This window comes from Dendropsophus ebraccatus, chromosome 10 (genome assembly GCF_027789765.1).
Source record: "Dendropsophus ebraccatus isolate aDenEbr1 chromosome 10, aDenEbr1.pat, whole genome shotgun sequence".
Classification (NCBI taxonomy): domain Eukaryota; kingdom Metazoa; phylum Chordata; class Amphibia; order Anura; family Hylidae; genus Dendropsophus; species Dendropsophus ebraccatus.
Genome location: NC_091463.1, coordinates 103,497,311 through 103,518,232, shown reverse-complemented (window position 1 = coordinate 103,518,232; position 20,922 = coordinate 103,497,311). Strand labels below are relative to the sequence as shown.

At 45.4% G+C, this 20,922-nt stretch overlaps 1 protein-coding gene across 1 annotated transcript; it reads right to left on the bottom strand.

Annotated features, from left to right (window-relative positions):
• Window positions 1-6,697: 6,697 nt before the first annotated feature.
• Window positions 6,698-17,733, bottom strand: LOC138766622 (putative per-hexamer repeat protein 5). Its single transcript, XM_069944214.1, has 6 exons — window positions 17,079-17,733; window positions 14,867-16,780; window positions 14,454-14,765; window positions 11,087-11,230; window positions 8,378-8,549; window positions 6,698-6,761 (listed from the first exon to the last, which is right to left on the bottom strand). The coding sequence occupies exons 1-6, from the start codon at window positions 17,731-17,733 to the stop codon at window positions 6,698-6,700; spliced, it is 3,261 nt and encodes a 1,086-aa protein (XP_069800315.1).
• Between the last annotated feature and the right edge of the window lie 3,189 nt (window positions 17,734-20,922).

Genomic DNA, 20,922 nt, shown 5'->3' with positions numbered 1-20,922 from the left:
TATTTAAATGTCATGAAGTCGTGCTTTATAGAATACGGTTACTAGTCTATTTCTCCATATCCCCTCAGGGCAGGAGATAAGTATCTGATCCGCTGCCTATCACCGACATAGAAAGGAGGGGAGGGGTTAATATTTCTGGTCGGTAACTTCACCTGTGTGCGACAGAATCCATAGAACATTCCAGATAATCACATTGTAGGATTTATAAATAATTATTTACCAACCAGCAGGACTTCTGCCTCTCCCATAGCTGTCAGTGTCTCTATAAGAAGCTCCTCCCCCTCCGCCCTCATTACCTGGATTACCTGCACCTGAGTCATCTCATCACCTGTATAATAATCACCTGGCCACACACTCATCACACTCCACCCTCTCCACCATGGCCAAGACCAAAGAGATGTCTAAGGACACCAGGGTCAACACTGTAGACCTGCACAAGGCTGGGATGGGCTACAGGACAATTGGCAGCAGCTTGGTGAGAAGGCAAAAACTATTGGTGCAATTATTAGAAGATGGAAGAAACACAAGATGACTGTCAGTCTTCCTCGGTCTGCAGCTCCATGCAAGACCTTTCCTCATGGGGTAAGGATGATTCTGAAGAAGGTCAGGAATCACTGACCCGAAGAGAGCCGGGACCACAGCCTCATAGATTACTATAAGTATCACTACACCATCATGGATCATAATCGTCCAGGACACACAAGGTCCTCCTGCTCACACCAGCACATGTCCGGCACCCGTGCAGAGCCGCATCCCGCTCCTGGACCCCGCCATCTGTCTCCTCAGCTCCCTGATACATCACGACCCGGCTGACAGATGCCCGGCTCAGCCAGTCAGTGACTGGGGCTAGATACTGCTGCAGTCACTGAGCAGGGTAAATGGCGCTCTTCAGTAATGTGGATCCTGGGTCGTCACGCACTCGGAACGAGGGAGAAGATGACAGTCGTCCACGTCCAGGAGATCTGTGATGCAGAGCAGAGCGCGCTCGGGAAGCAATAATTATATTTACCTTTTCAATTCCCCCCCCCCCCGCCCCCAGTAATCCTCCCCCCTGCCTGACCCTGCTGTTTAAACATTGATTAGAGTGGGGATCTGGTGTTGGACCCCACCTATCTAATCTTCATGAACTATCCTCAGGGTTGGAGAATCCCTTTAAGTTTCCTCAGACCTGTAACCCAGTGTGTATGGCGCCTTATATCGAAGGGTCAGACGTAATGATTGCTCTCAGCCCCTATAGACTCTATAGACTCCGGATTGTGACTCCATATTGGGAACAATTCAGCACTTTCTACAGTCAGTGACTTTTGTTCAGGTCCTTTCAGAAGTCGTCGTTGTCATTTCGAGGCAGAAATTAAAGTGATTATTGTGTATGAGGACGGGCCCTACAGCTGAGCGGGCATGGCGTCCATCTCCTAACAGCTGGATAGATGGCGAGCAGGGAGTGCGCCTCGGGAGCGCGGAGGACACGGAGATGGTAATTCCCGGCAGATGAGGGAACTGTAGCAGAAAAGGAATGTACAATAACTATAATTAGGCTTTGTTTTATGGCATGTGTATATTTACAGGAACATAAGATATCTGTAGCTGCTGACAGCCGAGGCATCGTATACATTAGGCACTGTAACCAGTCATTATTCTGCTCATCTTAGTCACTGATCCGGCCGTACACGGCCTCTACACCGCAGCATGGGGCTGCACTCTGCCAAACCAAATTATTCACATTATCTGCCCCAAGATTATCTGCAGAATCCATTCCCAATCTGATACATTTTATACATTTGTGTTTCTTCTCTTGTTATCCTGGTCCCTCCCCCTTATGTTGGCTCCTCCCCCTCACCTGGTAACATTTCCTCCATAGTTAAGGTAAAGTGGAGGAGCAAAGCAGGAGTCTAAGCCTCTAAGGAGATGGGAGACATCTTCAAAAATACACAAAAGTTGCTAAACTGAAGTTACTGATCATAGCTTTATCATAGCTGTGCCCTGAAGAAGTAGAGCTGCAGAGTGAAATATGGTGGAGGAGCGGAGCAGAAGTCTGCACCTCTAAGGAGATAGGAGGATAATATGGGATGTCTTTAAACAGACAAAAAGTCGCCAAGCTGAAGTCACTGATCATAGTTGTGCCCTGAAGAAGCAGAGCTGCAGTGCGAAATATGGTGGAGGAGCAGAGCAGAAGTCTGAGCCTCTAAGGAGATAGGAGGCTGAAGTCACAGAGGATTGTATAGTCTAACCTATATATGTTACTATGTCCATGTATCTAACCTATATATGTTACTATGTCCATGTATCTAACCTATATATGTTACTATGTCCATGTATCTAACCTATATATGTTACTATGTCCATGTATCTAACCTATATATGTTACTATGTCCATGTATCTAACAAATATATGTTACTATGTCCATGTACCTAACCTATATATGTTACTATGTCCATGTATCTAACCTATATATGTTACTATGTCCATGTATCTAACCTATATATGTTACTATGTCCATGTATCTAACCTATATATGTTACTATGTCCATGTATCTAACAAATATATGTTACTATGTCCATGGATGCGACTGCAGCAGCCGTCACTCTCTTGCATAGATCCGAGGAGTCGCAGCTTCTTTTTAAGTTTTCGTGGAGTTAAAGGTCATAATTAGTGATGAGCGAATACTGTTCGATCGAATAGATATCCGATCGAATAGTGAGATATTCGAATATTCGATATTCATACGAATATCCCGCGAATATTCGATAAATATTCGATAAGCGTTCAAATCCCCCAGCTTTCGGTTTCGCCCTCCAAATGGTCAAATAGATGTTTTTCACTAATCGAATACTTATTTCCATAGACTTTAATGGGATCTCACTATTCGCTCATCACTAGTCACAATTTAGAATTTCCTGAGATTCTTTAGAAAGGTCGAGGTAAATATTTTCTTCAATGTTTCTGTATTTGTCATCATAAGTTTTACAGCAACATTATACCGTCGGGGGCTGTTCGGGGCACAAGGTCACATGACTATTCTTCTCTGAAAATGTGAAGATATATAAAAGAATTCCTCTTTGGCCTTCAATATTTTATGTAGCGCAGAGTCTTCAGAGCATTGAGTCATTCCCTTCTCTATACCACACAGCAGAGATTAGATTTCTAGAGATGGAAAAACCTCTAGACCATCCGGGTAATTATTATTTTCTGATTAAAGAGAAACGGAGCGGTTATAGAATACATGTAATAAGTCGTTCTACCACTAGATGGCGAATTAGATCACTGTAGCACTAGAGCGCACCATATGGCCAATGCTGGTACTGCACACATAGAATGCTGTTACTGTTTTCGAGCAGCAGAAAATGATAGTATAAAAAAAAATTTCTATAATATTCCAGCCTGCAAATATTCCACTTCTGCAATTTCCCAAACTTTTTTTTTTGTAAACTTGCAGTAAATTTTGCTCTTAATTTCTTTCTCTCCCTTTCATGTGATCAGAAGCAAAACCACAACCATAATAAAGAGCGGCAGCTGGACCCCGATAGATGAGATCAGAGGAGCCGCCCATCTCACCATTTAACACTATGATTTCTGCAATCAGTGCTGATTCCTCCATTCTATGAGAGACACTGACTGACTGCCCACCGATCACCCTGGGATACAATCGAGGCCCATACACATGTGTCCATCCTTACCTTTCCTCGACTTTAGTTAAAGATTACATTATTTTAATTTACAAATTCAATGCAATATCACAACATTATGGCAAGGAAAACCTTCAAGAGGCTGCAATTCCCATAACAACCACTGGGGCGTAACATACAGTATATATTTCATATAGCATATATATACCTGCTGAGCCATGAGGAAGGGTAAGGTAAGACACAGACTATCCCGGACTAGCTGACCATATTCCCATACAGTATGTGACTATATATTAGGACACAGGCTAATGCTTTGGCTCATAGATATACAGCAAAGTTCTAAATTCTCATTTAGGATTTAAAAAAAAAAAATGTGCAAAATATAAAAAAAATTTCTATAATTAAAACAAGAATGCATTTTTTTCAACAATAAAAATATAATCTAATAAACAAAACCAAAGCCTCCTATTTTTCTGTTTTATTTCTGTGATACCTAGATATGTATGTATCCTTTACATTGTACATATACTTTGATTTATATAATACTAAAAAAAAAAAAAATCTATAAATTATATAAAAAAATCCCAAAGCCTCACACAGCTGCACCAAACAAATCTCACAGAAATGACGACTGGCGAAAGGAAAAAGGAAAAATCATAAGATAGTTTTTGTATTCTGGACCATAATTGCTCTAGTCTTGAAGGGGTTAATAAGAGAATACAAAGTTACTTTCCTCCATCCAAGGGAGGCGGCTCTAGAGTTATGAGTGATCTTTGGCGGGGAGCCGAGCTGTCAATCAGGCTGAGGTCCCGCCCACGCACAGCTGCTCTCCCCCTACATTAGGGCCCACACATTGCTTTGTGTTATTTAGTATTTTTGTGTTTTATTATACGGCGCAGTCGTCTTTTACTCTCAATATTTATATAAATAAGAGGTCTGACCGCTGTCCCTCTCCCTACGCCGCAGCAAACGTACAGGAAGTTATCAGCTGTATACAGCACCGGCGGCACAGATAACATTTAAGCAATAAAAAGTACCCTAGAGCCAATGATTCCAAAGTTAAAGAGCTTAGATAAGACGCTATTGTTTCAGCTGACAAAGCTCTGAGCTATAAAATAAATTACTCGACTTTATTTCTAATAGGTCAGTTCCTGCTGTAAAGTTAATCTTGTAGAACTTTCCATATTCAATTCTGGATGTGGCATTATTAAAGTTTCATGGAGCGCGCTAACATCCTTAAAGGACACTGTCAGAAGCCTCTGGTTTTGGAGAAAGTTCTGCGTTATCTCCTGATTTCATTGGTTTCCATTTGCTGTACTTTGCAGAATCCACTTTCGCCTCCTTGTAGTTATAAATCAAAAAGCAACAGAATTATCTCGCTGTACGAGATAATTCCGAGGCTTCCGCCATTTACTTCTGCACCCACAATATTATAAACAGGCGGCGAAGCCGATGGGATCATCCTCCACTGGTGACGGGAGAGAGAGAAGAATAGAGAGCAGGAGAGAGATGTCAGGCGGCTGCCAGGAAAGCCCATCAGCTCTTGCTGTATCCTTCTGTGTATTATTGGCCGACAACCGGAGTGTTACTGATTCTTATAATCTGTAGTTATGAGATCACTAATTGGTACGACACAAGGGCCTGAACTATAGGGGGATCTATAGGGGGATCTATAGCGGGATCTATAGGGGGATCTATAGCAGGATCTATAGCGGGATCTATAGGAGGATCTATAGGAGGATCTATAGGGGTATCTATAAGGGGGATCTATAGCAGGATCTATAGGGGTATCTATAAGGGGGATCTATATCAGGATCTATAGGGGGATCTATAACGGGATCTATAGGGGGATCTATAGGGGATCTATAGGGGGAACTATAGCGGGATCTATAAGGGGGATCTATAGCGGATCTATAGGGGGATCTATAGCAGGATCTATAGGGGGATCTATAGGGAGACCTATAGGGGATCTATATGGGGATCTATATGGGGATCTATAGCTGGATCTATAGGGGGATCTATAGCAGGATCTATAGGGGATCTATAGGGGGATCTATAGCAGGATCTATAGGGGGATCTATAGCAGGATCTATAGGGCGATCTATAGCAGGATCTATAGGGGATCTATAGCAGGATCTATAAGGGGATCTATAGGGGTATCTATAGGGGGGTCTATAGGGGTATCTATAGCAGGATCTTTAGGGGATCTATAGGGGATCTGTAATGAGGTCCCGACACGCTAGCATGCCTGTATGATGTAGTAGACCATGGGAAGGAACGACACGAATATACAAAAGCGGCCAATCATCTGCTCTTGGAGGGCTCAGGACCGCCCCCGATGCACCAAAGAAGCTCATTTGCATAATCATATTTTTCCTACACCTTTAGAATGGTACAAGACATTTAAAAATGGAAAAGAGCATTGGGATGTGAGTGCTGCGGCTACTACGCGATACAAGCAGGCTAGTGGGCCGGATCCTCAGGACAGATCCCCTTTAAGGAGTGTTCTCAGAGTTTTATATGAATGACCCATCCAGATACCCCCCAGTGATCAGCTGATCAGGGGGTCACCGAGCACAGGACATGTCTGCTCTGACACATGACAGCTTGGATCACATGACCCTATTATACCAGCCGGCGCAGGAAGTGGTGGGTGTGGCTTGACACATTAAGCCCCTCCCCCTGCAGACTCTGAGTGACAATCTTATGGCCGATGCACGTTTCTGCCTCCGTCCGTTCCTGACGATGCCATCGCTGCTTACAGGGGAAATCCTGATATCAAAGCGCCTTTTCATCCCCGGTGCGTCCGTGGTTTGCACTGCGGAGGAGAAGGCGGCCGGCGTTCTTTCATCTCACTTAGGATCAGCCATTAGATCTGCACTACAGTAAACTCACTGGACCATACGGCCTCCGCATTAACATTTTAAGAGTTTTTTCAATATTTAATACGTCTTTAATTGCTTTTCCAGTAGGTGCTAAATCCGACTCCAAATGTGATTTACACAACAAGTGTCGGCTGCGATGTGCTGCACCTCACCGCCCGGCCCGGCAGCCCCCCCCCCCCCCCCAATCTCACTCATAGCATTTAGGGATTAAAGTGACAACACTTCCCTGATCTCCTGACGGTCTCTTCTTCCTGAAGCAGAAACAACACAACACATGAAGCCAGTAACTGGCATGGTAGTGACCTTAGTGCGTCCACACATCCCCACAACAGTCACTGATAGGCTGCAGCAGTCACATGATGGCCAGCATATCCCCACAACAGTCACTGATAGGCTACAGCGGTCACATGATGTGCAGCATATCCCCACTATAGTCACTGATAGGCTACAGCGGTCACATGATGGGCAGCATATCCCCACAACAGTCACTGATAGGCTACAGCAGTCACATGATGGGCAGCATATCCCCACTACAGTCACTGATAGGCTACAGCGGTCACATGATGGGCAGCATATCCCCACTACAGTCACTGATAGGCTACAGCAGTCACATGATGGGCAGCATATCCCCACTGCAGTCACTGATAGGCTACAGAAGTCACATGATGGGCAGCATATCCTCACTACAGTGGCAACTGTGTCAACTAATCCTCACTGGGGTGATGTAAAGTGCTGCGGAATCTGTGTGCGCTATACAAATAAAATTATTATTATTATTATTATTATTAGGGGGGGGGGCGGCAGTCATGTGATTATTAACCCTTTTGCTCCTTTACACCCCTGTAAGCTGCTTGATAACATCATGAGGGGGGTCTGCCTCTTTGACCCCTTTTTTTCCTATTTTCCAGCTGACTTGATGTTTTTGTGGCGTTAGGATCATGGTGGACGCGTCGTCCTGGAAATACTGAATGAACTGAATTGAATATTCGCCCTTATCAGTCAAACATCGGCGTCTCGGTGTCACGCGTCCTCACGGTTATGATTTATACGACTTATAAGACTGGTCAATGATACTGATGGATTACTCCTATGTATTAAGTGGATGAAATGTACTCATGTATTTCCATCCTGAAAAGCTGCAGGAACCCTCTGAGGTGACATCACAGATATGACATCATCAATAGTAAAAAGGTGACCTATAGGACCCCGACTGATCAGCCTGCAAAGAGGCGCTGCAGTGGGTGTAAAAAAAAAGGTCACTGATCACACCTATATTTAGTGCCTGATGCCACCACTAGGGGGAGGCAATCTGTATGCAATGGCCTTAGAGGTTATTAGGAACTAATGCTTTTAAAGGGGTTCTCTGGAGAAAATATTTTTCTTTCAAATCAACTGGTTTCAGAAATATATTATATATTTATAATAGAAAACCTCTCCTGCTCTGGGCAGTTCCTGACATGGACAGAGGTGGCATGTATATATATATATATATATATATATATATATATGTATATACATGCCACCTCTGTCCATGTCAGAAGCTGCCCAGAGCAGGAGAGGTTTTCTATGGGGATTTGCTGCTGCTCTGGACAGTTCCTGACATGGACAGAGGTGGCAGCAGAGAGCACTGTGTCAGACTGGAGAGAATACACCACTTCCTACAGGACATACAGCAGCTGATAAGTACTGGAAGACTGAAGATTTTTGACTAGAAGTACAAATCTATATAACTTTCTGACACCAGTTTATTTGAAATAAAAATATTTTGGCTGGAGTACCCCTTTAATAATAATGCTTTTATTTGTATAGCGCCAACTGATTCTGCTGCACTTTGTCAGTAATGGTCATTGTCCCCATTAGGACTCACAATCTAAATGTGGCCAATCTGTATGTTTTGGGTGTGGGAGGAAACCGGAGAACCTGGAGGAAGCCCACGGAAACACGGATAGAACATACAAACTCTTTGCGGGTGTTGCACTTGGTGGGATGTGAACCCAGGACCCCAGCGCTGCATACAGATGTAGACATATAGGCTCCCCCTGGTGGCAATAAAAACAAACAAACAAAAACAATTTTTACTATTATATTTGTTGGGATGCAAAGTAACAGCGGAGCAGATTATATTGTATATCTGGAGTCTGTGCTGTCAGGTGATGTCACCAACTCAGTTCCGTCTCCTACAATATCGTAACCATGTAACCTTACCGGGTCAATTAGGAAATGCGCCCAAACCAAAACCAATGGAAGCTTTCGGAGCAGGTTAATATTCTGCGCACAGTAACAATACAGTAGATACCGCCAGATCGTCTTAGATGTATAATTTTGCCTTGTTCCCCGCTGGTATCCATGATGCATGAAGCCGCGGAGCCCAGCGAAGAACAAGCTAAGGTTCGGTTATAAAACACAATTTGTGTAGCTTTCCTCACACCCATTATATAAGTTGCCGACTCGGCACTTTTGCTTTAATTACACAAAAATAATAATAAAACAAATAAAAATGTAAATGATGAGACCTTATGAAACACGTGAAAAATGCGCCACCTGTGACCCATGCAAAATAATATATTTACAAATTACAATGGAAGTAATTTAAGTGGAGACAGTCAGAACAGCGTGATCTCCGCCTCACACTGAGATCTTTTTAATATGTCAATATTTTAATCTGTCTGCGGATTCGGAACTCATAAGGAGCCAATATGAGAAGCTTCTTTTATGGCTTCATGTACAGTTTATTGGTGGGTTTGCTCATTTATAGAGGTAGAGGAGATGATAAAACAAATCTATCTGTACCACAAACAAGATTACATTGTAATACCTAGAACCAATATATCCCTCCGCCCAATGTACCTCAGCGTGTTCTGTGCAATAAAACATTCACCAGTCATATGCAACACTTTGGAAAAGGTCTCGTTCTTTGCATCTTTGCATTATTTTTCATTATTAGTTCATGGGAATTATTGCTGTGTTTTTCCTGTAATACCATGCCCGGCCACACGGAGTGCTGTCAAGGGAGCGCACAGCTATGGAAAGTACTGATTCTCCTGGTAAGGAATCTTTAGTGCTAAGGAAATAGATTATTGTTTCTTATCAGCACAGTGTTTGGGTCTTTACAATTATATTGTTTAAGATTAAAGGAGAATTCCGGGTAGGTTTTCTTTTTGCCAAAGTGTGGGGGAGGGGGAGGATGAAAGAAATAACATGCACTTATCTCCCCAGCTCCAGCACTGATGGCCGTGGACCACAGCTCCGGTCCCCCGGACTCTTCCTGGTTAGAGGGAGGAGCTAGCATGTGACGTTCCAGGCCGCTCAGCCAGTAACCTCCGTAGCCTCCTCTACCTTTGTTTGGAATCAGATCTGATATATTTGTAAGCTCCTTGTTTCATACAGTATATAATTGGTCTCCATCATTATAACAATTGTTATAATTCTCATTGTTCCTCGGGTTACACTTCTGTCTGACCTGTCTGTACCGTCTGCCTGTCCTGTCTGACCTGTCTATACTGTCTGCCTGTCCTGTCTGTACCGTCTGCCTGTCCTGTCTGTACTGTCTGCCTGTCCTGTCTGTACCGTCTGCCTGTCCTGTCTGACCTGTCTGTACCGTCTGCCTGTCCTGTCTGACCTGTCTGTACCGTCTGCCTGTCCTGTCTGCCTGTCCTGTCTGTACCGTCTGCCTGTCCTGTCTGACCTGTTTGTACCGTCTGCCTGTCCTGTCTGTACTGTCTGCCTGTCCTGTCTGACCTGTCTGTACCGTCTGCCTGTCCTGTCTGACCTCTCTGTACCGTCTGCCTGTCCTGTCTGTACTGTCTGCCTGTCCTGTCTGACCTGTCTGTACCGTCTGCCTGTCCTGTCTGACCTGTCTGTACCGTCTGCCTGTCCTGTCTGTACTGTCTGCCTGTCCTGTCTGACCTGTCTGTACCGTCTGCCTGTCCTGTCTGACCTGTCTGTACCGTCTGCCTGTCCTGTCTGTACCGTCTGCCTGTCCTGTCTGACCTGTCTGACCTGTCTGCCTGTCCTGTCTTACCTGTCTGTACCATTTGCCTGTCCTGTCTCCTGTCTCTGAAGCCACCTGCCCTGACCCTTGGCCTGACTGACCACACTTCTTTCTCATGGCTGGTACTGTCCTGATTCTCTCCTTGACCAGCTGTCCTGCTGACCACCTACACTCGGCCTGTTCCACACAGCGGGTCCACATGTGCTACACATTACACCGCTATAGAGCTGTAGGGGAGCAGATCCCTCCCCTGTGTGTACATCATAGCAGCTGGACAACTGAAACCTAGGGGAAAACTGATGAAAAACCGATCTACTTTGCCCATGTGATATGGTTGGTGTTGTAGGATATATGTAGGTGTTGTATACTGCTCCTTCCTATTGTGATATTCTTGCTTGGCTTCTTGACTTTAATGTTCACCAGGACCCCTTTGTGTCTCATCAGACTTGTGGAACAATTTGGTAATAACTTTAGTATGTTTTGACTTCATTTATAGTGCCCCCCCCCCCCCCAATCGAGCTGAGAACGTCCAATGCCCTCCAGCTGGATGGCGACTGCCTCTTCTCGCTCTTCCCTATAAGTTACCTTTAGTGTCAGTGATGGAGTCTCCCATAGACGGCTCTATCCTGGGGCGGAGTGTGAAGACCCCTATCATAGTCACAATGGACGAGGGTCCTGTTGGATCAGTCATCTGGTTGGGTTCTCTCCCCAGGTTTTCCCTCTCATCCTCTGGGACAATCCATGAGTCATTTTTATAAGAAGTCATCTTGTCCGTTCTTGGTCAGCAGATTTATAAATGTAGCGCTAGTAATAATTAATACTATGGCACGTCTATGGACTTGGCTCCACGCGGAGCTTTAATATAAGCCGCGTAATTATTGCCAGGTTCGTCCTCCCTTAATTTGCTGCTATGGGTGAAATTAAAATGCTCAGAATGGGAAGGCGGATCATTATCATACAATATTAACCATCATTAAAATATACTAATGCATTCATGTTGCAATAAAAATAAAATTATCAATAAAGTGGATCAATAGCTCGGTCTATCTGCTGGTAATGAGAGCATCAGCTAACATTAGGACGGGCTACCGAGTGACTGCGTCCAGACGGCCAGAGGAGCTGAACTCTTCTCACAAAGTGGCCTCGGCCGAGGGATTGTTATTCTCTATACAGGAGAAATGGAAGAAAGCAGCATTCACATGTAGCAGTAATGATATATATATATTTGTTAGATGTAGCAGAGCTGGGTTTGGTATTACATTGGTTCTCATATGTCCAGCAGTCTGGTACAGTAACTATTCAGCGTAGTTGTACCAGGTTGTAATAGTGTTGAATGTGGTGTTTTTGGACCAAGATCTACCACCCAAGAGGGCAATTGTGCTGGAATGGCCACAGGTTCGGGTCTGGTCATTTTACTCTATGGGGCACTAGAGGGGATTCTGGGGGCAATAAATCCAACTTTCACATCCAGCATTTCCGTTAGTTGAACGGAGTTATGTGAACCCAGAATTACACGTCAGAACTGCATTGTAACTCTCGGACCGCCAACAATCATGTCCTATCAATAGTGTTGAGCAAAAAGAAAAAAATCCAGGTTCAGCCACATGGAAAAATCCGAACACACAACATTTTCCTGACAGGACTCCTGGCATCTGCCCTATAGAGTCCTGGAAAACATGGATACAGCCATAGGCCATAGGCTTTATCCAGGTTTTTCTGACTGCCCTAGGACAGCATCCCATTTCTTCAGACGCCGGGAACTGAATTCCGAGTGTTTGGGTTCGGCCGTGTGGCTCACTCAGCACGACCTATCCCTCCTCTGGGGATCCCCTAAAGACATTCTACTCTTTATGACTCCTCAATAATATGAATCATTCAATATCAAACCTGGAATGTGTTATCTGTAGGACTGAACGCTCATGTTTATTTAAGGATGGGGCACTCCCTTTCTGATGATCGCTGGCCACACCCAACAAATGGACGCCATTAATGCTACTTTTTTGTGTATCTAGACAATAGTCCATAAAACTTTTTTTTGAACAATCTTGTCTACTCATGAGGTTTCCAAAATTCAACATTCCGGTGACAGAATGTATCCAATTGGTTATTCCATTACAATCCTGCCACAGCACAATGGCCGCACCAACACTGAATGGGAATGAGGACTGAAAGAACGTTCCATAGAAACCATATCCATTGACTCATTCTAATTCGGATGGTTGAGTTGTTGTGTAGGTGAAATAGCTCAGAATTATCCTTCTCTTTTTCCTCCCGTTACGTCGGCTTCTCCAGGTAGAGCTCAGTCGGCACAGTCTGCACATTTTTCTCTTCTTTCATAGGAATCAAGAAGGATAAGGAAGAATTAAATCCATTCTGACACTTGAAAAATGATTCCCTAAAGCAACTCTTGTCTGTTCAGAGAGCTCCTGCCAATAGGACCTGGGGGGAACTTGAGCCATAGATTGGTGAAGCCGGGGCCCTGGTGCATTGAATCCCTCTCGGTGTATACATTTACCGGATATTGTAACTAGTGCAACCTTTTCCAAATTAAAATTACACAAAAGCCAACAAATGACCTTTCCCTTTTCCCCGATGCTTTCTTGAACTTTCCTATATTTTTATGAATTTTTACTTTCTGATTAGATTTTTTTAAAGGGCACAAAGAGGAAATATGATTTGTTCCCATATAGAATGGTTGTAAAACTAGGACATACCATATATAGGGATAACCTGGTTTTAATTCTTCCTTGTGACTTTTATATACAGTACATTGATTGGTTCTAGTTGTACTTCAAAAAAAGTCCTTAAAGGGTTTTGTCTCTGGGCCAGATTGTACACGCCAGGGTCTGAGCATCTCCAACATTGGGTGTCTTGTGGGATGTGGTGCAGGAAATGAGGCCAGGGTCATGGGGCCCAAGGAAGGACAATCAGGGACTGAGGCCAGGGTCATGGGGGCCCAAGGAAGGACAATCAGGGACTGAGGCCAGGGTCATGGGGACCCAAGGAAGGACAATCAGGGACTGAGGCCAGGGTTATGGGGCCCAAGGAAGGACAATCAGGGACTGAGGCCAGGGTCATGGGGACCCAAGGAAGGACAATCAGGGACTGAGGCCAGGGTTATGCGGCCCAAGGAAGGACAATCAGGGACTGAGGCCAGGGTCATGGGTGCTCAAGGAAGGACAATCAGGGACTGAGGCCAGGGTCATGGGACCCAAGGAAGGATAATCAGGGACTGAGGCCAGGGTCATGGGTGCTCAAGGAAGGACAATCAGGGTCTGAGGCCAGGGTCATGGGGACCCAAGGAAGGACAATCAGGGACTGAGGCCAGGGTTATGGGGCCCAAGGAAGGACAATCAGGGACTGAGGCCAGGGTCATGGGTGCTCAAGGAAGGACAATCAGGGACTGAGGCCAGGGTCATGGGGCCCAAGGAAGGACATTCAGGGACTGAAGCCAGGGTCATGGGGGCCAAGGAAGCACAACCTGAAACCCTAGACTGACGCATAGGAGTCCAAGGCTCACAGATGTGTGTGCGGGGATGGATGATGGATGATGATCCCACAGAAGAGCTGCTGTAGAGCAAACTGTTAAAAAACTTCCTGCTGTCTATGGTCATAACTGGAGCGTAGAGGTATGGATGAAGGGGTCCAGCCTGATGGGTCATGTTCTCCATCATGTGGTGTGCGTGTGCATCACCTGGGGGAGAGATGGCACCAGGAAGCACTATGGGAAGAAGACAAGATGGCGGGGCAGTGTGATGGGAATGTTCTGCTGGAGACCTTGTGTCCTGGCATCATGTGAAGGTTACTGTGACACCGACCACCTACCTAACCATTGTACACACCAAGTGCCCCATTTCATTGCAGCTGGATCCCCCAATGGCAGTAGTCTCCTTTAGCAGGAAGGCTCCTTGTTAGTACCCAGCTTCATGTTATTGCCCAGCTGTGTTATTACCCAGCTCCTTGTTATTGCCCAGTTCTGTGTTATTGCCCCGTTCCATCTTATTACCCAGCTCCGTGTTATTACCCAGCTCCATGTTATTGCCCAGCTCTGTGTTATTGCCCCGTTCCATCTTATTACCCAGCTTTATGTTGTTGCCCAGCTCTGTCTTATTACCCAGCTCCATGTTATTGCCCAGCTCTGTGTTATTGCCCCGTTCCATCTTATTACCTAGTTCCATGTTATCACCCAGCTCCATGTTATTACCCAGCTCTGTGTTATTGCCCAGCTCCATGTTATTGCCCAGCTCCATGTTATTGTCCGGCTCTGTGTTATTACCCAGCTCCGTGTTATTTCCCAGCCCCGTGTTATTGCCCCGCCCTGTGTTATTGCCCGGCTCTGTGTTATTCCCAGCTCCGTGTTATTACCCAGCCCTGAGTTATTGCCCGGCTCTGTGTTATTTCCCAGCTCCATGTTATTTCCCGGCTCTGTGTTATTGCCCAGCCCTGTGTTATTGCCCGGCTCCGTGTTATTTCCCGGCTCCGTGTTATTGCCCAGCCCTGTGTTATTGCCAAGCTCCGTGTTATTGCCCGGCTCTGTGTTATTGCCCAGCTCCATGTCATTGCCTGGCTCTGTGTTATTGCCCGGCTCCGTGTTATTACCCAGCCCTGTGTTATTGCCCGGCTCCGTATTATTGCCCGACTCCGTGTTATTACCCAGCCCTGTGTTATTATTCGGCTCCATGTTATTGCCCGGCTCCGTGTTATTGCCCAGCTCTGTGTTATTGCCCAGCCCCGTGTTATTGCCCAGCTCCATGTTATTGCCCAGCCCCGTGTTATTGCCTGGCTCTGTGTTATTGCCCAGCTCTGTGTTATTGCCCAGCCCCGTGTTATTGCCCAGCTCTGTGTTATTGCCCAGCTCTGTGTTATTGCCCAGCCCCGTGTTATTGCCCAGCTCCATGTTATTGCCCAGCCCCGTGTTATTGCCTGGCTCTGTGTTATTGCCCAGCTCTGTGTTATTGCCCAGCCCCGTGTTATTGCCCGGCTCTGTGTTATTGCCCAGCCCCGTGTTATTGCCCAGCTCTGTGTTATTGCCCAGCTCCGTGTTATTACCCAGCCCTGTGTTATTGCCCGGCTCTGTGCTATTGCCTGGCTCCATGTTATTACCCAGTCCTGTGTTGTTACCCATCTCTGTGTTATTACCCAGCTCCGTGTTATTGCCCAGCTCCATGTTATTGCCCAGCCCTGTGTTATTTCCCAGCCGTGTGTTATTATTCGGCTCTGTGTTATTGCCCAGCTCCATGTTATTGCCCGTCTCTGTGTTATTACCCAGCCCTGTGTTATTGCCCAGCCCTGTGTTATTGCCCAGCCCTGTGTTATTGCCCAGCTCTGTGTTATTGCCCAGCTCCATGTTATTGCCCGCCTCCGTGTTATTGCCCGGCTCCGTGTTATTACCCAGCCCTGTGTTATTGCCCGGCTCTGTGCTATTGCCTGGCTCCATGTTATTACCCAGTCCTGTGTTGTTACCCATCTCTGTGTTATTACCCAGCTCCGTGTTATTGCCCAGCTCCATGTTATTGCCCAGCCCTGTGTTATTTCCCAGCCGTGTGTTATTATTTGGCTCTGTGTTATTGCCCAGCTCCATGTTATTGCCCGTCTCTGTGTTATTACCCAGCCCTGTGTTATTGCCCAGCCCTGTGTTATTGCCCAGCCCGGTGTTATTGCCCGGCTCTGTGTTATTGCCCAGCTCCATGTTATTGCCCGCCTCCGTGTTATTGCCCGGCTCCGTGTTATTACCCAGCCCTGTGTTATTGCCCGGCTCCGTATTATTGCCCAGCCCTGTGTTATTATTCGGCTCCATGTTATTGCCCGGCTCCATATTATTGCCCAGCCCTGTGTTATTATTTGGCTCCGTGCTATTGCCCTGCTCCATGTTATTGCCCAGCTCCGTGTTATTGCCCAGCCCCGTTTTATTGCCCGGCTCTGTGTTATTGCCCAGCTCCATGTTATTGCCCGGCTCTGTGTTATTGGCCGGCTCTGTGTTATTACCCAGCCCCGTGTTATTGCCCAGCCCCGTTTTATTGCCCGGCTCTGTGTTATTGCCCAGCTCCATGTTATTGCCCGGCTCTGTGTTATCACCCAGCCCTGTGTTATTGCCCGGCTCTGTGTTATCACCCAGCCCTGTGTTATTGCCCAGCCCTGTGTTATTATTCGGCTCCATGTTATTGCCCAGCTCCGTGTTATTGCCCAGCCCTGTGTTATTATTTGGCTCTGTGTTATTGCCCAGCTCTGTGTTATTGCCCAGCTCCGTGTTATTGCCCGGCTCTGTGTTATCACCCAGCCCTGTGTTATTATTCGGCTCGTGTTATTGCCCAGCTCTGTGTTATTGCCCGGCTCTGTGTTATAGCCCAGCCCTGTGTTATTATTCGGCTCCGTGTTATTGCCCAGCTCCATGTTATTGCCCGGCTCTGTGTTATTGCCCAGCTCCATGTTATTGCCCGGCTCTGTGTTATTGCCCAGCTCCATGTTATTGCCCGGCTCTGTGTTATTGCCCAGCTCCATGTTATTGCCTGGCTCTGTGTTATCACCCAGCCCTGTGTTATTGCCCGGCTCTGTGTTATTATTCGGCTCGTGTTATTGCCCAGCTCCGTGTTATTGCCCGGCTCTGTGTTATAGCCCAGCCCTGTGTTATTATTCGGCTCCGTGTTATTGCCCAGCCCTGTGTTATTGCCCGGCTCTGTTTTATTGCCCAGCTCCATGTTATTGCCCGGCTCTGTGTTATTGCCCAGCACCATGTTATTGCCCGGCTCTGTGTTATTGCCCGGCTCCATGTTATTGCCCGGCTCCGTGTTATTGCCCGGCTCCATGTTATTGCCCGGCTCCGTGTTATTGCCCGGCTCTGTGTTATCACCCAGCCCTGTGTTATTGCCCGGCTCCATGTTATTGCCCGGCTCTGTGTTATTGCCCAGCTCCATGTTATTGCCCGGCTCTGTGTTATTGCCCAGCCCCGTTTTATTGCCCGGATCTGTGTTATTGCCCAGCTCCATGTTATTGCCCGGCTCTGTGTTATTGCCCAGCCCTGTGTTATTATTCGGCTCCGTGTTATTGCCCAGCTCTGTGTTATTATTCGGCTCCGTGTTATTGCCCAGCTCTGTGTTATTGCCCGGCTCTGTGTTATCACCCAGCCCTGTGTTATTGCCCGGCTCTGTGTTATCACCCAGCCCTGTGTTATTGCCCAGCTCTGTGTTATTACCCAGATCCAAGTTATTGTCTCTATAATCTCTCAGTGATCTCATTTTTGGCTGTTTTAGAATTTTGCATTCGGCTTTTATGTCAATGGAGAAGAAAGTGCCGTGTATTGTATTTTCAATATTCCTATTTCTAGAGGATTTTCCCTTTTTGACAACCCATTACCTTTTTATAGTCCGGGGCAGGATTTTAAGCCCATAACAATATCTGTAAATGTTCCTTTACAATAAGCGTCCAGAGCGCTGGTCGACGTCGGATCATTTCCAGTTGGCAGTTAAACCAGAAAAACTATTGCTCATTCCCGGAGACCGGACAGCAAGTTGCAGCCTATTAATCTTCCTGATGTAATGGATTGTAAGTCTCGGAGAAATAAAGTGTAAAGTGTGATTGTTACGTGTATTATGGATCACTCACTGATGATATGGAGAATATTTATTAACCTTGGCACACCGGACCTCAAGGGCACCTCAGGGTTTAGGTAATCTTCTTATTTTACCTGCGCCATACTGCGACTTTCACTCAAGGGCTTATTTAACAGCATTATCCTAAGTGAAATGGTGCAAAGTAAGATTTGTCTGGCCATTACATCCGATGACCCTTATATGACAGCAATCAACAATGCTGCCCAAGGGCAGGACGGGAAGCCTGCAGTCTTTATTTGAAAAAATAAAATAAAATAATAATAATTAATTTAAGTTTTTTTTCCCTATGTCCCTTCTACACCATAATAATTTTTAGGTTAAGCTTCGGGCATCAGAGCCCCCCCTTAATATCCAGGACTTGTGAAACAAGTTTTATTGCTTTATATATATTGGGTAATAGTCCTCTTCTAGTCATGGTATGGGCCACAGTGTTCATGGGGCTCCCATACTCCTTAGGTGGGTACAGTCATGGAGGAGGGGGGTTAGCTGATGGTGATATTAGCTCCATGGGGTAATGTATAGAGGCTGGTGGTATTTGGGGTGCCCCTAATCTTTACATAGTTACGTGCATGCAAACAGAGCTAAGAGCCAGACTCATTTGGACAACTTAAATGGATGATAACTCGAAATGAATAATAATTCTAGTAAAAAAATACATCCAAGATGGAGGCAGGATAACACAGGTTTGTCTTTCCAAGCAGAACACAGAGGTTCAGGTCTTCTTGTCCCACATTGTATAGCTCAGAGAAAACAATATGGACCTCACATGTGTCAGAAGCAGGAAGACTTGCCGTACTGTAGTTCCCAATGGTAGGGTGCAGGGTTGCCCCAATTCTTCTATTTACTACGGGCATGTGGATACCTCAAATAAAGGTGGTTACATTGTAGCTTGTTTGAGGGGACAAAATGCATAAAACTCACTAAAAAAGGGATTAGGCACCACCCCGCCTTCGCGTAGACCAGTCTTAGTAACTATTAACCAATCTATTGTTCTTATGTCCTGCAGTCTCCGCCAGTTTTTCTTAAATCCAGTCACATCATATTTTTAGCATTTAGAATTTCTAATCTTTAAATTTTTTTGTTCTTAGGATGTTCTCAAAACGTGCAATACTGGAGACTTGGAGAAGAAAGAGTGCAGAAACACTGGACTGCAGAATAATCTGGACTAGAAAAAGGAGAATCCGCCGACCATACTGTGCAGCTCATGGCGGTGATTCCCGCTTTAGGTGGATAAATTGAACTCATAATCAATAAATCAAAAATTTTCCTAGTCTTGCTTTGCCTTCATCATGACTTTACTCTGACTTTTTGCAAATCTTTCAAGTATATAATTAGCCTGAGTCATATTTGTCAAAACAAGCAAAAAAAAAAAAAAAAAAAGCCATCCACGAGTGATAAAACCGTCGTCTTCCTCGGCCACGCACCGCGCATCCTAAAAAGCTTTCCTGACAATAAATATTTAAAATCTGTCTCCCGAACTGTCTCTGTGAATTTTACTTCTAACATCTTTAAGGAGCGCACTTGAAAAGTGTCTACAGCAGCATATTAAGCGCATTGTTCATTTATTAGCCGAGCTGGAGAGTCACCAAAACTAGTTATCTCCAAACTATACCCCGTGGTTACTTTTTAATGGCGCCATCGCTCCGCTTTCCTTTAAGATGCACTTAACAAGCTGTTAATTATTTTAGTCCTTATGTAAATGAAATCAATTTGCACGTGCACCGAGCGTCTCTCCTCATCAAGGAGAAGGGGGGAGAAAAAATTGGCAAAAAATTGCCATAATGAAGACTTCAGCTGGATGGCTCCTCGTTAAAGGAACAGTCCTCAGATTCGGAAACCAATGGTCTATAAATAGCTAAGTCGGCGTGTAATGGAAACCAATTAGTTCCCCTTTAATAGCCTCATCATTGGGCCTTTAATAGGCCCATCAGTAATACCCGTGCACCCCTAAAGCTACGAGGCTCCTTATTACACCAGATGATTAAAGCGTCGCGATGAGTGATGTATAATTATTCCTGAGACGGAAAATTCTGCAAAAGACAAAAGGCTTTAGTGCTCACTTTTTTTTTTTTTTCAAGCACCGAGTGACCTAAAAACATTGTGTAGCTGTCTTTATTCTATCGGAAGTGACTTTTTGATTGGCGTAATGAGCAAAACAGATGGGTTTCAACTGAAATTGCACAAAACTCCCAACAGAGTAGAGAAAAATGCTGACAGATAAGAGCGGAGAGCTATCCTCCAGAGCCGGCGAGGATTAAATTTTAAACATTCTGTGAACAACCCCACATGCTCCATCAACACAGTGTTTAGAAATATCATATAAGTAGAATTGAATTAAGGAAAGAAAAAAAAACAACAACCCTGTTGAATGGGATGTAATTAGAGGGCTGCCGCATGATGCCGTTGATAGGGATTTGCCGGCAACAAAGCAATATAATTCCGCCTTGTGTGGAGTGCTTTAAGTAGGATACTCAGAGATATCCCCACATGGATCTGTTCTGAATAATCTGTCGCAGAACAACTCCGAACTTGTATTACATTAGGAGAATGCTGGAGGATTCAGGCTTTATTTAATTAAGTGGAACCGTCGTCTCTACACGCCACCTCCAGCCAGTACCCTATTGTCTCCGCAGTTCTCGAGGAACAAACTCTTACTATAAAGCTGTGTGCCACATTGATGCATTATAAGAGGGCAGCGTGCATCTCAATGGCTGGGAGGGGCTTCTGTAGGGGAACGGGCCGCAGGGCTCATACATTTATGTGTATCTAGATCAGGGATGGGGAACCTCCTGATGTTGCAAAACTGCAATTCCC

Bases quoted from the DNA above. Each gene is read 5' to 3' on its own strand.
- LOC138766622 (XM_069944214.1), bottom strand. From the start codon at position 17,733: ATGAGATCACTGAGAGATTATAGAGACAATAACTTGGATCTGGGTAAT. The intron at 11,231-14,453 runs GTAATAACACAG...GGATTGTCCCAG, and splicing joins GGGCAATAACAAGGAGCTGG to AGGATGAGAGGGAAAACCTG. The intron at 6,762-8,377 runs GTGAGTCCTAAT...TTTCTGCTTCAG, and splicing joins AGATTGGCCACATTTAGATT to GAAGAAGAGACCGTCAGGAG.